Below are 13868 nucleotides of genomic sequence, written 5' to 3'. Positions count from 1 at the left end.
TCTCCTCTAGCCTCTATAATCTCGAACCTCTATCCTCTATCCTCTCCAACCTCTATCCTCTCTAGCCTCTCCTCTAGCCTCTATCCTCTATCCTCTATCCCCTCCAACCTCTATCCTCTCCAGCCTCTCCTCTAACCTCTATCCTCTATCCTCTCCAACCTCTACTTGCCTCCTCCATCCTCTCCAATCTCTAGCCTTTCCAATCCCTTGCTCTATCCTCTATTTGTCTTCCCTCTCAAACACTTTCCAAGCCCTTCTTCATCCCATTAGCACAAGGCAGGATGTGTCGCAAGATACCATTTTTATTAAGAGCTATGGCGCATCTGGCACAAGGAGGTCAATATGCAACTTTTGTGGTGAGACATTGATAAGATTTAACGAGTGCATTTCGAGGCCAGGGTAAAGGTCCTTGCCATGCCATTCCAAAGGAGATCTTCTTAGCATATGGAGATACCTCTACCAAATTTGTTGAGATTCGACACCTAGGTTCTTTAAGCTACTGTGTTGATTAAGCAGCAGAAGTTGGACACTGAGGCAACCGTCGCTATCACATCATCCCAATCAGATATTGTGGATCTAGAGAGTTCGGGTATAGCTCACTCACAACAGGAGGGGGGCCCATCTGCATTGCCATCACATGTTCATGGGAATGTCTCTGCTAAGGCTCTACACGGCACCACCCCATCAGTATCCATGTCAGTTGGGTTGTCCGCTGTTCCATCAGCTCCTCCACGGCCTCTGACCAAGAGGACATTGTCACTCCTAGAGTTACTCCTATACAAACTGCTTGGGCACCACCCTTGAAGCAAGAGGCAGAAATTGCACAAGAGTAGTTCTTTTATGCTTGCAATATTCCCTTCAATGTTGCAAGGACTCCTACCTACAATAAGTTTTACCATGCACTTGTAGTTGTTGGTAGAGCAACATCATCCCCTATACTTGCTAGTTCTGAGACTCTCCTCACCACTCATTTGAAGAAGCAAGTGGGATTAATTGAAAAATACATGGAGGGACTCAAGAAAGCCTAGACTCAATATGGATGCACCATAGTCTCCGACGCATGGAGTGACACAAAGAGGAGACATATGATTAATATTTTGGTCACTTGTCTGGACAGCATCTTCTTAAGGGTGGTTGATGCTTCACATGTCGGTCTTCACATCAGCGGAGAGTGGATATGGTGTCATATTGAGACAGCCATCAAGGAAAGACAATGTGGTGCAAGTCATCACTGACAATAGCTCCAACTGCAGAAGAATGGAAAGCCTCCTTGAGGAGAAGTATCCCAAGATAGTATGGACTCCTTTTGTTTCACAATCTCTTGACTTGATGATGGAGGATATTGGAAAGCCACCTTAGGTGTCTACTGTGGTCGAAAAAGCAATGTAATCCACATGCACTTGCCATAATTAGAAGGAGGTGCAAGTGGGAGCTTGTGAGATCCTCGAAGACACGCTTTGGCTACATTTTCTTGGTTCTTACCAGGTATGATATTTGAATCATGAATCATCATTCAAATTTCAATTCATCGAATTATCGATTCATAATTCTCTCTTGGAAATTTCTTCTTCACCAGGGACTCACAAAGGGCTTAATTTTCATAGGCTATTTGAGACCAAAGAGAGCCTTCGTCAAATGATGACCAGTCCAAATTGACTGGACTAAAATGACTTGAGATTGCCCGTTGGATAGAATGTAGAGGGCATTTCCTTCGGCAAATAGTTTTGGCAAGAAGCCCTTTGCATTCAAATGTCCATAGAGCCCTTGTACTTCGTGTAACTCTTCACCATGAGAGTTGTACTATGGGCCTGTTATATGAGTTCATGTAGAAGCTTTGAAAAAGCCACGGAGGATTGCCCTATCTCGAGGAGAGGAGGTAAAAATAAAAGTCCTGTAACTTGCTCTTATTGCTTAATATTAAGTCATGATTCCTCTAAGCCCTTAGCTAAGTTCTAACTTGATTTCTTTTTGTAAACACTAAATTTTCAGAAAAAATGACATATTAGGGATTTGGAGGAAGAGATGGATTGGTTTCATAGGCCAATCCACATTATCACACATATGCTCCATCCCCTATGGAAGGAGCCTGCTAAATGGAATCATCGCGCACTTGTGAACGGATGGACCCTATACCATACTTGGAGAAAGTATGCAAGCCATTGGGCCATAACATGTGAGCCTTGAGGTAATGTAAGAATCTAAATTCAAGATTAGCAATTTAGCTGCTAGCATGGCTTGCAAGTTAGTAAGTTACTACAGCCTGCAGTTGTCTAATTGCTTTATATTATCTCATTATTTATATTGTCTTTTTTGTATTGCAAATTGCAATAGAATTGAAGAGAATCTAGTGGAGTTCCGCAATGACGTGGGTCATTTCTCCCATGCAATTGCCAAGGAAAGAGACAACAGGCTATTGGCTCTTACTTGGTGGAAGAAATTTGAGATTTTGAATCCCTCATTGTAGACCCAGCTCTTTACATCCTCTCACAAGATTGCACATCAAGTCCAACTGAGAGGATATGGAGTATATGTGCAGATATACACACCAAGAAGAGAAATGAGTAAGTTCTTAATTGCTTAGTCAATAGATATAGATTATAAGTTATATTTTGAAAAATAGTTCTTAAGTTGTGAGAATTGACTTCTTTGTCTTTTATAAATTATGTCAGGTTGAGCGTGGAGCACAACAGGTTGGTGTATGTAAATGCCAACCTATGCCTGCTTGAGATGTACAGGTTTGCAAATGGTACTGGTAGCCTTAAGTGGAAGCTGAAGCAAGTTAATCCTAACCTGATAAAGCTGAAACCTATCAATATCTCTAACATCCAACGAGAGAACAATGATGCCTATGATTTCCTGCGACAGGACACATTGCGATTGTGACGTCAAGCACGTTCGATGGTTGGAGCTTGTGCACCACGAGTACTAGCTGGTGCTACTGCAGAGGATACTGAAACACCTACCACGATCTCGAGATCAACACAAACTCCTCCTCCAATTTGTGGTTATCAGCGGCGAGCACGAGCCTCATGGGGGGATCACATGTATCTGTTCCTACATCATCATCCCAGAGCAGGAGGCGGCAGCGGCTTTGGCAGACACCACAAACTCATAGGACTAAGATAAATTGTGAGCCACAAGTTGGGGGTTGGTTCGAGGGTGATACTTGCCTCTTCCTCTTCAGAGGATGCAGATTCATCTGCTGATCATAGCGATGCTGTGTGTAGGAGACATGTCCATCATGTAAATCTCTTCTTCGGAAATCTCCTTCCCCCCGTCTGAATCCTCCATTGACTCAGACACTAAGGATGAAACGGTGTCACTTTCTATCTCTTCCTCTTCTTTTGGTTTTGTTGTACTTGGTTGAACAAGAATCTTCTCCTTCGAAGCTCCAAAAGACATGAGCCCAGTTTTCCAGTAGGTGACTGCATTACTCTTTCTCAACCACGTTCTCCTGAGTATGGCAGGGTAACTTCTTACTATGTCTTCTATGTCAACCACATAGAAGTTGGCAGTGGTGGTCAACCCATTAACTGTGAAAGGAAAATCTTCAATGACTCCCATGGTGGCAAGCTACTGCCCATCTGCTACCTTGATTCGGGTGAGGCAGCAGATCTTGGAGAGGCGCCAAGGCCCTAGTCTCCCCTAGCTCTCTAGAAACTAGAGTGTAGGCTGTAGCAGCAAGCTTGTAGCCTGCTGCTGACCGAGGTTCTACATGGAAATTCCAAGTTCCAGATTGCTGAGACTGAGATTCATATTCTACATCCAAGTATGATTGACACAAACATTGGGATTGCGATTGAGATTGTGATTGAGATACCTGAGATAGAGCACGAGGGGTGGCGGGTAAGTATTTGCTTGTAAAGGATTGATTTTGGAATAAAGGCCTTTTCTCCCAATTTCGAATTGCTCTTTTCTGTGAAAACTCAACTTTTATACCTGGGCTCCTCATTCTCTTCCGATATGTGCTGGTTTTATTTTATGAATCCTCATTTACAGCAAAAGCAAACAGGAGCAAACTGAGCATGTCAAACAAGTGCTGGAAATTTTGAGCTTGTATCAACCCTATGCAAAAGCCAGCAAATGTACTTTTGTGGCAGAATACTTGGGGCACATTGTGAGCAAAGAGATGCGATTTGGCTGGAGCCTACAAAGGTGAAATGGGTGAGGGAATGGCCCCAGCCTCAAATCCCACCCAGCTGAGAGGTTTTTGGGCCTTGCCTCCTTCTACAAACAATTTATGCGGAAATTTGCCAAGAGGGAAGCTCCTCTTATGGACCCCTTGAAGAAGGATGCCTTTGTGTGATCAAATAAAGACCAGAAATTTGCACTGACTCATGCCCCTACGTTGGTATGACCTGATTTCTCATGGTCATTCATTGTACAGACAAATGCTCGTGGCAAAGGCTTGGGGGCTGTTCTGAGGCTCAAGAATGGTGTGATAGCCTTTGAGAGCAGAAAACATTTAATGCGAAAGAAATCACCTACCGTGATTTCCTGATCCCTCATGCTTAACAAAGGAGGATGTTTCAAACAGTGTGGCTAGTATTACAGCCCTGCACATTTGGATCACACACTGCACCATCGTAACAGGTGGAATGCAAACCCAACCTCCGATCACCATAATCAATAATGAATTTTCGGCTAATCATTGTGCGCACTGTATGTGTAAATTGAGAACAGGGCCAAGAAGGTTCTCAAAGCGTCGTGCAAGTTTCCACAAGGCTGGTTTATAGTATATACACAAATCCAAGAGTCCATTGGTTATACCACAAAAAAGCCTGCTTACTATGGGCAAAAGGTCATGCAAGAGCTTCACTCAGTAATGAAACAAAAATATTATACAAAGCAGAGCTTGATTATTTTTTAGGCAATAAAAGAAAATTAGGATTGAAAATCATTGCTTGAGTTGAAGCAGCTTTTGGGAATGGAGATACCTTAAAGAATGCATGCAATGCTCTGTATGACATGTATAAAATCTTTCACTCAGTTCCACATGGCATTGTTAACACGGCAGTATATGTCCAACTAACCTATGCCCAGCCACTATATATTTGAACTCACCGTTTGCCAAGTGCTGAGAGATGTACCAACTGGTTGTTCAGCAAGTGCATAGTGCTTCAAACCTTCGTACGTATAGAACTGTCATTCAAATTCCCCAAAATGTTCAATTCAAGGACCATCAAAAGAAAAATCCATCTACTTGGACAAAGCAAAGATATTAAGGCTTGAATTGAACTACCACATAAGTGCACATCAAAGTCTGTAACTTTGAGCTGCTTCAGGATGTTAAGCTATATTTTGTATTCTGAAACAGACTTTTGCTGATAATTATTTACTCCGCAGAATAAATATTATAGTGACTGAGCTCAAACGGCAGTCTTTTCCTGCACCTTAATAACAGATTGAGGCACATTGCGGCAAAGCACCGCTCCCCATCCCGAGTACAAAACCGAAAGCCCACCTTCCTTCAATATGCCCAAGAATGCAAGCCTGAAAAACCCAAACAGGCACTAAGCATAGCAGGGGTATAACCATTTAGCAGGATCGAATAACTCAGAAATAACACCAGTTAAACTTTCCAAAAACTAATGGTCTTATGGTGGACTCAATACTTACCGCTAGATTCATGAATGTAATGCAGGACTGCAGCAACCATTTAAAATCTAATCCCCCCCCTTTCTTTTAAATCGGAAAGCATGGCATGCACATAGTTATACCAGTTAGGACACACAAACAGCAGGGCAACATGCTCACTCAATTTTCTACCAAACCCTTAAAAACCAAAGCGGGAACACCACAAGAGTTTATCTACAATAGTAGGTTGAAGTGCTAATGTCTACCAGCTATTGCGGTACAAGCTGCCAACTTGCATGCGCTGCTTCACGCATTCACTGGGCGTATAAACAATTGAAGTTGCTATACTTGCACAGCCACCTGCAGTACAGTGTGCTATGGCATGATACTCCTACAAAATCAAAGATAAAATAAGTACATCAACTTAACACAGACAGAAATGCAAAACCTATTTAAAATTGCAACAAAAGTACCAAACATTGCATTCCAGAATTCATGGTCTACATTACCATAAATTCACAACAGAGTTCAAGGATCCTACATTGAAAAATCCCACCCTATCTTGACACTTGCTATATCAAAAGAACATGCAGCATTTCTGGCAAACACAGGAATTGGTCCTAATGCAAGTGGTCTCAACTTGAGAACAGTTATACCAAAAACTAAAGTGCCCTTTGAGACCCTACACAAGCTTAGTCACAGAGGTGTTGTGTCACAGAAATCATTAAATGAGGGGAAGCCATACATATGGAGGTTCCTTCCTTGATTTAAAACAATTCAGTTCACCAACTATGGCAAGAAGGTATAAGCATCATAACTCAGTAGCATATCCATGCAAATGTGCGATTAAGTCATCGCATGTTGGTTAGTTTCTAGTTTCTCTTTACGTGAATGCATCTAAAGGTGGCTGGTAATTTCCTCAATCCCTCCGTCAAGACTACTCTGCAAACTTCAGAGCCCAAATTGTGATATGCAAAAAAATGAGCAATAAAAGGGGTTCAATTTGAGGTTGGTTTATTGCATTCTACTGCATCAAGTGCAAGTTAAGAGGGGGAGTTAAACTCTCAAGTTGTTTACTAGGAGGGGGTATTAAATTTGAAGCTGTGTTATTGCCTTCCAGCGTTGAACGAATTGCAAGAATGGGCTTTCCTTCTTCTCAAATAGATATCCGTGCTTTAGCTCTACCTTGTAACCTACTTCTACAGCTGATTTTAGCTCTTCTGCAATGTAAACTCCCGTATAGCACGACAACCTTGCACAATGAGTTAATGAGTACCTCCTTGGGGCAGGAGGTATCATACCCTTATCAAGTCAAAGATTTCTTGTTTATCTACCACTACAAACTCACATTCAAGTGCTTTGCTTATCTCCCATCTATTGTTCCCTACCGGGACTTTCACAAGCGTTTACTTTACAGAAGAGCTAAAATTAGCTGTAAATGCAGTTTACAAGGTAGAAGTAAAGCATAAGTATCTATCCTTCAAGCAAACAAAAAAAGGGTCAACGTTGGATCACAAGTGCCATAAAGTGGTGCAATATTTTCATTTTGTTCCCGGCCCACTTACCGTAACCTTCCCCCCTTCACAGGGCAGGTACCACCTGCCCATCCCTGCCGCCGGGACCCTCTCGGCTTCCCAGCCCACGTGAAACGGGTAGAGTGCCTACAGGTACTGGGTAAAGCATTTATTAGCGCTTTCCTTTGGCTTATAGGGCTGCCTATCCCTCGTTGTTCTCCCATTGAGGGGACCCACTCACTTTCGCTGATTCTTCTCTGTCTACGCGGGCTCTAAGCCCTGCAGGCCAGCCTGATTTGTAAGTCAACCCACCTGGAGTCGAATTCTCAAGGGTTGACTCGAGGCACTCATAAGCCACCTGAATGACATTGGGGTCACTTGCAATGCGACAAAGGTTTGTATATACCCCTGGCTCATTCCTAACCCATTAAATTTCCACCCTTCGATGAAAGCTTCTGCTTCCCTTAATATCCGCCCTACGACTAATATTTGCCATATGACACTGAACATGGGGTTTACAAAAAATCCCAGAGCCTTGGGGAAATGCCCCAAGCTCTAGCGGGAATCGTCATCCATTCCAAGTCAAAGGACCCAGGGAAGAGTATCCCGGTCTGATAGCTAACGAAGAAGAGAAGAGAAACAGGGAGTTTACACGAAGCGGGACTTTATCTAGCAGAGACTCCAAAAGGGCTGAGCTGAGCTCTCTAGAGTCCTTGCAGGTTGATGTGACACATTAGCAAACATTATATACATTAGGGCACTTATAATCTGGCCTTTAGCCTCGTCGGCCATTATTAGGGCATCTAATTGCTTCTCTAGTAGGGTCCATGGAGATCTATTTAGGATGCCAAGACTTTGTAATGACATTACATGAGCTACAAACATGGCACTGTAGATCTCTCCAAATAAGCAAACAGGTTTTGTACACTAGATTATCATAGCCATTTGTCTCACCATGAGAAAGATAAGACCAAAGGCCCAAATTACACTTTTCTTTCTACGCTTTGAGTTTTGCATAGCTAAGGCTACATTTGGAGCTTTTGATTGTTGATTGCAGCCACTGTGGGTCTTGAGCAGCTGCCTTCTCAACTGCTGCTCCACACTTACGGTTGGAGAATCTAGGCAATATAGATACAACTTCATATGACAACTGTGCAACAAAGTCAATCATAAAGAACACTCAGATCTGAGATTAAGGACAGCATTAGGACGGCCAAAATACGCCAAATTTTATTGCTCAAAAACTGACAATATCAAGCTCCCTCAGAGATCCTTCTACCTGCAGCAAAGTGCTGTCCTGGATGCTCTATGGGGAGCACTATTCCTGCTCCTAACTCTGCCTAGCACCTACTCTGGCTGCGCACTGCTGTGAGCGTCAGAGGCTCACTGGTGAATGCCTCCTGCCCTGCTGACTTGTCCAGATTCCACAGACCAGCAGGTCTGTAGATCTGCCAGCCAGACAGCCGGCCAGCAGACTGCTGCTCAACTGGAAACAGGAGCCTATAAAGCTCCCTGCCCTGGGCCATTCTTTCCCACATGTGGGCCACCATCTGCTTTATACCTGCCTGTTCCCTCTGTCTACACAGCAGATCTGTCAGCCTTTCTCCTCGTGGATCTCACTGCATTTTCTGCAGCCAATCTCCACCTCTCTCTTATATGTTCTGCCGCAGCCTCTGCTGTGTTGAAGAGCAATCTCAACATCATGTGCAAATGCTAATATGCACTAACACTTGAAAGTGCTAAAACAGCACTCTGGCTTCCATGCCCTGGCCCTAAACCTAAATCGTCATGGGACACTTGTGCATATTCTGTCTTTTCAATTAATAATAGTCTACAGTTAGTCACTTGTGTGTGTACCCCTAGCTTTGCTCTCTCTACTGCATATCTACTCTGAACCAACGTGATTAAACACACATTAGTTGTTGACCAGCCCAGTGGTTGAAATTATTGTGTTTCTTAGTACTTAAATTCGTTAATTTAATTTCTTGCTATTCGGGTCATATACCACTATTAAATTGTGGAATTCAGGAATGAAAAGCAATATATTGTTATTTTCTAATGGTGAAATTCAGAAATGAAAAGAAATATACTTGTTATTGTCTAATATGTGAAGTTGAGACCGTCAGGCTAAACCATCCCGATGGTTAAAAGTGTGACAGTGTCCTAAACCATCCCGGTGGTTGAAATTGTGACTGTCCTAAACGTGTCCTAAACTAACCCGTTGATTAAAATTGTGACTTTCCTAAACCAGCGCAGTGGTTGAAAATTGTTTTGCTTCATTATATACTTTGATTAGACTGTGTTTTGTATCCTTTTAGTAGTAGCACAAAGGGGGCTCATTGTTCTATTGTTCCCACATGTTGGATTAACAGACGGAGCTGTATCTTGGGTGGTGAGCAGCCTGCTCAGTTTCCTCACGTTTGGTGTGTTCTTGTGTTTGCTTGCAGATCAAAGGTTTCAGGAGTGTTGGGGTCGTGTCAGTTGGTATCAGAGCCAACTCCTGAGGTAGGAACTTCTGTTGCGAGAATTTTGGACGAATTTTTCTCCAGGTATGCCTCAATTTCGAAATTCATGTTCATGCCTTGCAAGTGACTGCTGGTTCATCATTTAAGGGAAGTGGTACTGGATTAGGGAAAGAAGGTAGGAGAAGGCACAGAGTGAGTGAATTCGAGGTTGAACTGAGGCATCTACCCCTTCACATCCCCTTCCCGATTTCCCCCTCTGGTTCCGCCTGTTGCAGAGCTCCGTATGGGACAGCAAGGAGCTCGGCTCCTGGATTGAGAACCTCCACCAACTCCTCCTCCTTTCGTCCAGCCAGCTCTCTTTCTCTCATCTCCTCTCTTTCGTCAACTTTTCTCTCTGTTCCAACCTCCCAGTTTTGAGACCACCTATTACTTCTCTTCTCTCAGCCTACTTTCTTTATCAGATTCGATTCAGTTATGGCTGATTCTGTAGACCCCGAGCTTGCGATGGGAGACCAAGATATGAACTACCATGCAGAGGATGACCAGGGTCTCTACGATGATTTGATTACGAAGACAGCTTTCAGTGAATTCATCACTGCTCTTGATGAAAAGTTTGAGCACGTTAACACGAATCAAACGGGGTTGACATAGCAACTCCAAGGGATTCAGACTACACTCACACTTTTGACTAGCACTTTTCAAGCGCTCACGCATGTGGATGCCATGGCTTCAGTGTTAGGTCCGAATATCACTCCAGACCCTTTTCTCGGAGATCAGAAGTCTCATACCAAGGAGGTTGTTGACACTTGGTTGCACAAGTGGCAAGTACACTTCCAGTTCCACCCTTACCCAGATGACAAGAAAATTAGCTTGCAGCTGGTATCAGAGATTAGGCTGCTTTCCTCTGAGGCCTTCTTTTGCCCATTGCTGTAGATGCACTCCAGCCTATAGAGCTTGTTCTCCTCTTCGTTTTGCTTCAGAAGCTCCTAAAACGGAGCTCGTGAGGAAGTTATGCTTTGGTAGAAGTACAACAAGAGCTGGAGGTGCTCTTGATTTGATACACTCCAATCCATGTGGTTATGCACAAACTAGAAGCATCAATGGTGCTTTGTACTACCTCACTTTTATTGATGACTAGAGCAGATACTACTAGGTCTACTTTATTAAAAAAAAGTCCAAAGTCTTCGACAAGCTCAGAGAATCCAAAGCCATGGTTTAGAACCAAATAGAAAGAAAAAGCAAGGTCCTTCAATCAAGTAGAGGAGGTGTATACGTGTCTTCAACATTCATGCTATGTCCTCCAATATCCATTTGAGCAAATTTGAGCAAATGGACTCACATGTTGCTAAACAAGCTGCCTTGTATTCTGCCTCTGTGGAAGACAGCGCAACTATAGGTTGCTTCTTGCTAAGCCAAGATATGGCACTTGATGCAAGCATGAAGTAGTAACCTGACAACAACACCGTGTATCCCAATCTCCAGCCCATTCTAAATGACAGAATCCTCCAAGCTCGCTCCGATACATGATCCCATAGCTGGTTGTGCCTTCGAGGTACCTTAAAACCCTGAATCCAGCCTTCATTTGATTCACCCTTGTCTTTGATGAGAATTGACAGAGCACCCCACTGCAAAAGCTATATCCAGCCTGGTATTAGTTAAATACAGTAAAATTTCGATAGACCTCTGCATCAACCAATCAAGAATTATCCTTGTTACTCAACTTTGTGTGAGGAGATGGTGAGTGAGAAAGAAAGAAAGTTTACGGGAGACCGTGAAGGTCTATGAGACTAAAGATAACTGATACAATGAGCATAACGGTGGTGGTCTCAAAACGGACCAACCAACCATTTCTACAAAAAAGAGGTTATGAAGGACTATGTGTCTAGTCCTGATACAAAAGAGAGAGTGAGAGCTGGAAGCTTGGAAGCTGAAAGCTGAGTTGCAATAGAAGAGTGTGTGAGTACAACTCAATGAATGAAAGATAAGGCTTTGTCCTAGTGACAAAACCTTAGTAGTCACTAACCATAGTTAGTGAACTAACTGCGGTTAGGGGTAAAAACCTCTTAAAGAGGGAAAAGTGCCCCTAACTAGCTTATTATATTACATTGGTCACTGCTGAATTATATCTATAATTCTAACACCCCCCTGCAGTGCCAATGTCATGTACAAGGCTGATCAATCACCAAACAGATATAAGTTCAGGGCACTGCGAAATGCCTCAAACTTTTCACGTGGTAGTGCTTTGGTGAAAATATCTGCAACGTTGTCATGTGTGGACACAAAGATCATACTAATCTCTCCTGCATGCAACTTCTCTCTGACGTAGTGATAGTGAACCTCAATGTGCTTCGTGCAACATGAAATACTGGATTCTTTGCCACTGCAATGGCACTCTGACTATCAGTGAGAATTGGAGAAGGACCCTCCAAAGACAGATGAAGATCAGCAAATAGACGTTGCAGCCAGACACATTCAACTGTTGCTGTGAAAGCTGCCCTGTACTCCGCTTCACATGATGAGGTAGCCACTGTAGATTGTTTCTTGCTCAGCCAGGAAATGCAAGATTTACCCAAAAAGAAACAATTGCCACTAGTGGACTGCCTAGTGTCATAATCACCAGCCCAATCTGAATCACTGTAGGCATGCATCTGCAAGTCACCCCCCCTGGGAAATAGCAAGCCAAAACACTTTGTGCCCTGCAAATAACGGAAGATGCACTTAACTGCCTGCCAATGCATAGTTTTTGGGCTGTGCATGTACCTGCTCACCTTAGATACTGCAAACTGAATATCAGGTCTAGTGTTGCAGAGATATATGAGGCATCCAACAGCCTGACTGTAAAGTGTAGCATCAACTGATTCTCCTGCATCATGCATTGTGAGTTTCAGCCCCGGCTCTATGGGAGTGGCTATGGGCTTACACTCATGCATGTTAAATCTGTCCAAGAGTTTCTGAACATACTTGGACTGAGACATAACAGTGCCACGTCTCTCATGAGAGAACTGGATCCCCAAATAAAAGTGAAGCAGCCCCAAATCTGACATGTCAAAGTTGGTCTGCAAATCAGCTTTGAAATCTGCAATTTTGTCTTCATTGGACCCTGTGAGCAGTAAGTCATCATCATAAAGAAGGGTGACTAAAATTTCCCCCCCATCCATCTTGATGTAGAGGGTGCTCTCAGTAGGACTATTGTGCAGCCCCTTGCTGGTCAAAAAGGCATGGATCTTGGCATACCATGCACGAGGGGCCTGTTTCAGCCCATATAAAGCTTTGTTGAGCCTGCATACTTGAAGTGCATTAGCTGTAATTTCAAAACCCGGAGGTTGTTTGACATACACCTCTTCCAGCAAGTCCCCATTTAAGAAGGCTGTTTTTATGTCCAACTGATGAACATTCCACTCAAAATGTGCAGCCATTGCAATAACTGATCGGATGGTGGTCATCCGGGATGTAGGAGCGAATGTCTCCTCATAATCTATGCCCTTTTTCTGAGCATAGCCTTTAGCAACCAGCCTTGCCTTATATCTGTCAATGGAGCCATCTGGCTTCCGTTTGACCTTGAAAACCCATCGTGTGCCAATGGCATGTTTACCCTGTGGCAAGTCCACAACATCCCAAGTCTGATTTTTTGCAATGGATTGCAACTCATCGTGCATGGCATTCATCCAATGCAAATTATCCTTTGCCTCTTCGAATGTGGCAGGCTCCTCCTCATCAAGGAGAGTACCTGCATATGCTGATTCCACTGAATTAGCACCTTCCATGTGCCTTGCTGCACTGCGAGTCCTGCCAGATAACGGAGCATCAATTTTACTCTCCCTGAGAGTCTGTAACAGCCAGTTTGGGACTGTTTTTGCTGCATGTATGTCTGCAAGTTCTTGCTGCACCACCTGTTCCACTGCCTGTGGAGGGGGCAAGACATCCTGTGGCGGAACTGAAGCATCTGAAGGTAGCTGTAAATTCTGATTTGCATCAGCAAAATCAGCAGGGGAACCCAAGGCAATGGGTAGCAACCCCTCAAAGACATCCTCTGAAGACGAAGGCATGTGAAATTCAGCCTGAGTGTGAGCTGAATTTTCAGAAAGTATCACATCTCTACTTACTATGATCTTGCGTGTAGCAGGATTGTAGAGACGGTACCCCTTGCTTTCTGCACTGTAACCAACAAATATGCATTTGATGGCTTTATCTGACAACTTGTGCCTAAATTCAACTGGCACATGAGCATAAGCAAGGCATCCAAAGACTCGGAAGTGATCCACTGAAGGCTTCCTGTCATTCCAGACCTCATAAGGAGTTTTTGTTTTTAAAG

At 43.5% G+C, this 13868-nt stretch overlaps 1 protein-coding gene across 2 annotated transcripts in view; it reads right to left on the bottom strand.

Moving 5' to 3' along the window:
* The window catches only part of LOC147887467 (Mitochondrial substrate carrier family protein), an 81314-nt gene that overhangs the window by 49823 nt on the left and 17623 nt on the right, over nt 1-13868 (bottom strand). For both annotated transcript variants that reach the window (XM_087394813.1, XM_087394814.1), the window contains 3 exons: nt 5844-5968; nt 5394-5493; nt 5065-5142 (listed from right to left, as the gene is read on the bottom strand). In XM_087394813.1, the coding sequence (XP_087250939.1) occupies nt 5065-5142; nt 5394-5493; nt 5844-5968 (303 nt within the window). The remainder of the gene's footprint in view (nt 1-5064; nt 5143-5393; nt 5494-5843; nt 5969-13868) is intronic.

The sequence above is a fragment of the Dipteris shenzhenensis genome, chromosome 23, assembly GCF_047967505.1.
Source record: "Dipteris shenzhenensis isolate YYH24624 ecotype China chromosome 23, Dip_SZ_1.0, whole genome shotgun sequence".
Classification (NCBI taxonomy): domain Eukaryota; kingdom Viridiplantae; phylum Streptophyta; class Polypodiopsida; order Gleicheniales; family Dipteridaceae; genus Dipteris; species Dipteris shenzhenensis.
Note: the sequence above shows the minus strand (reverse complement) of the source record. Positions and strands in the feature narration are given on the sequence as shown.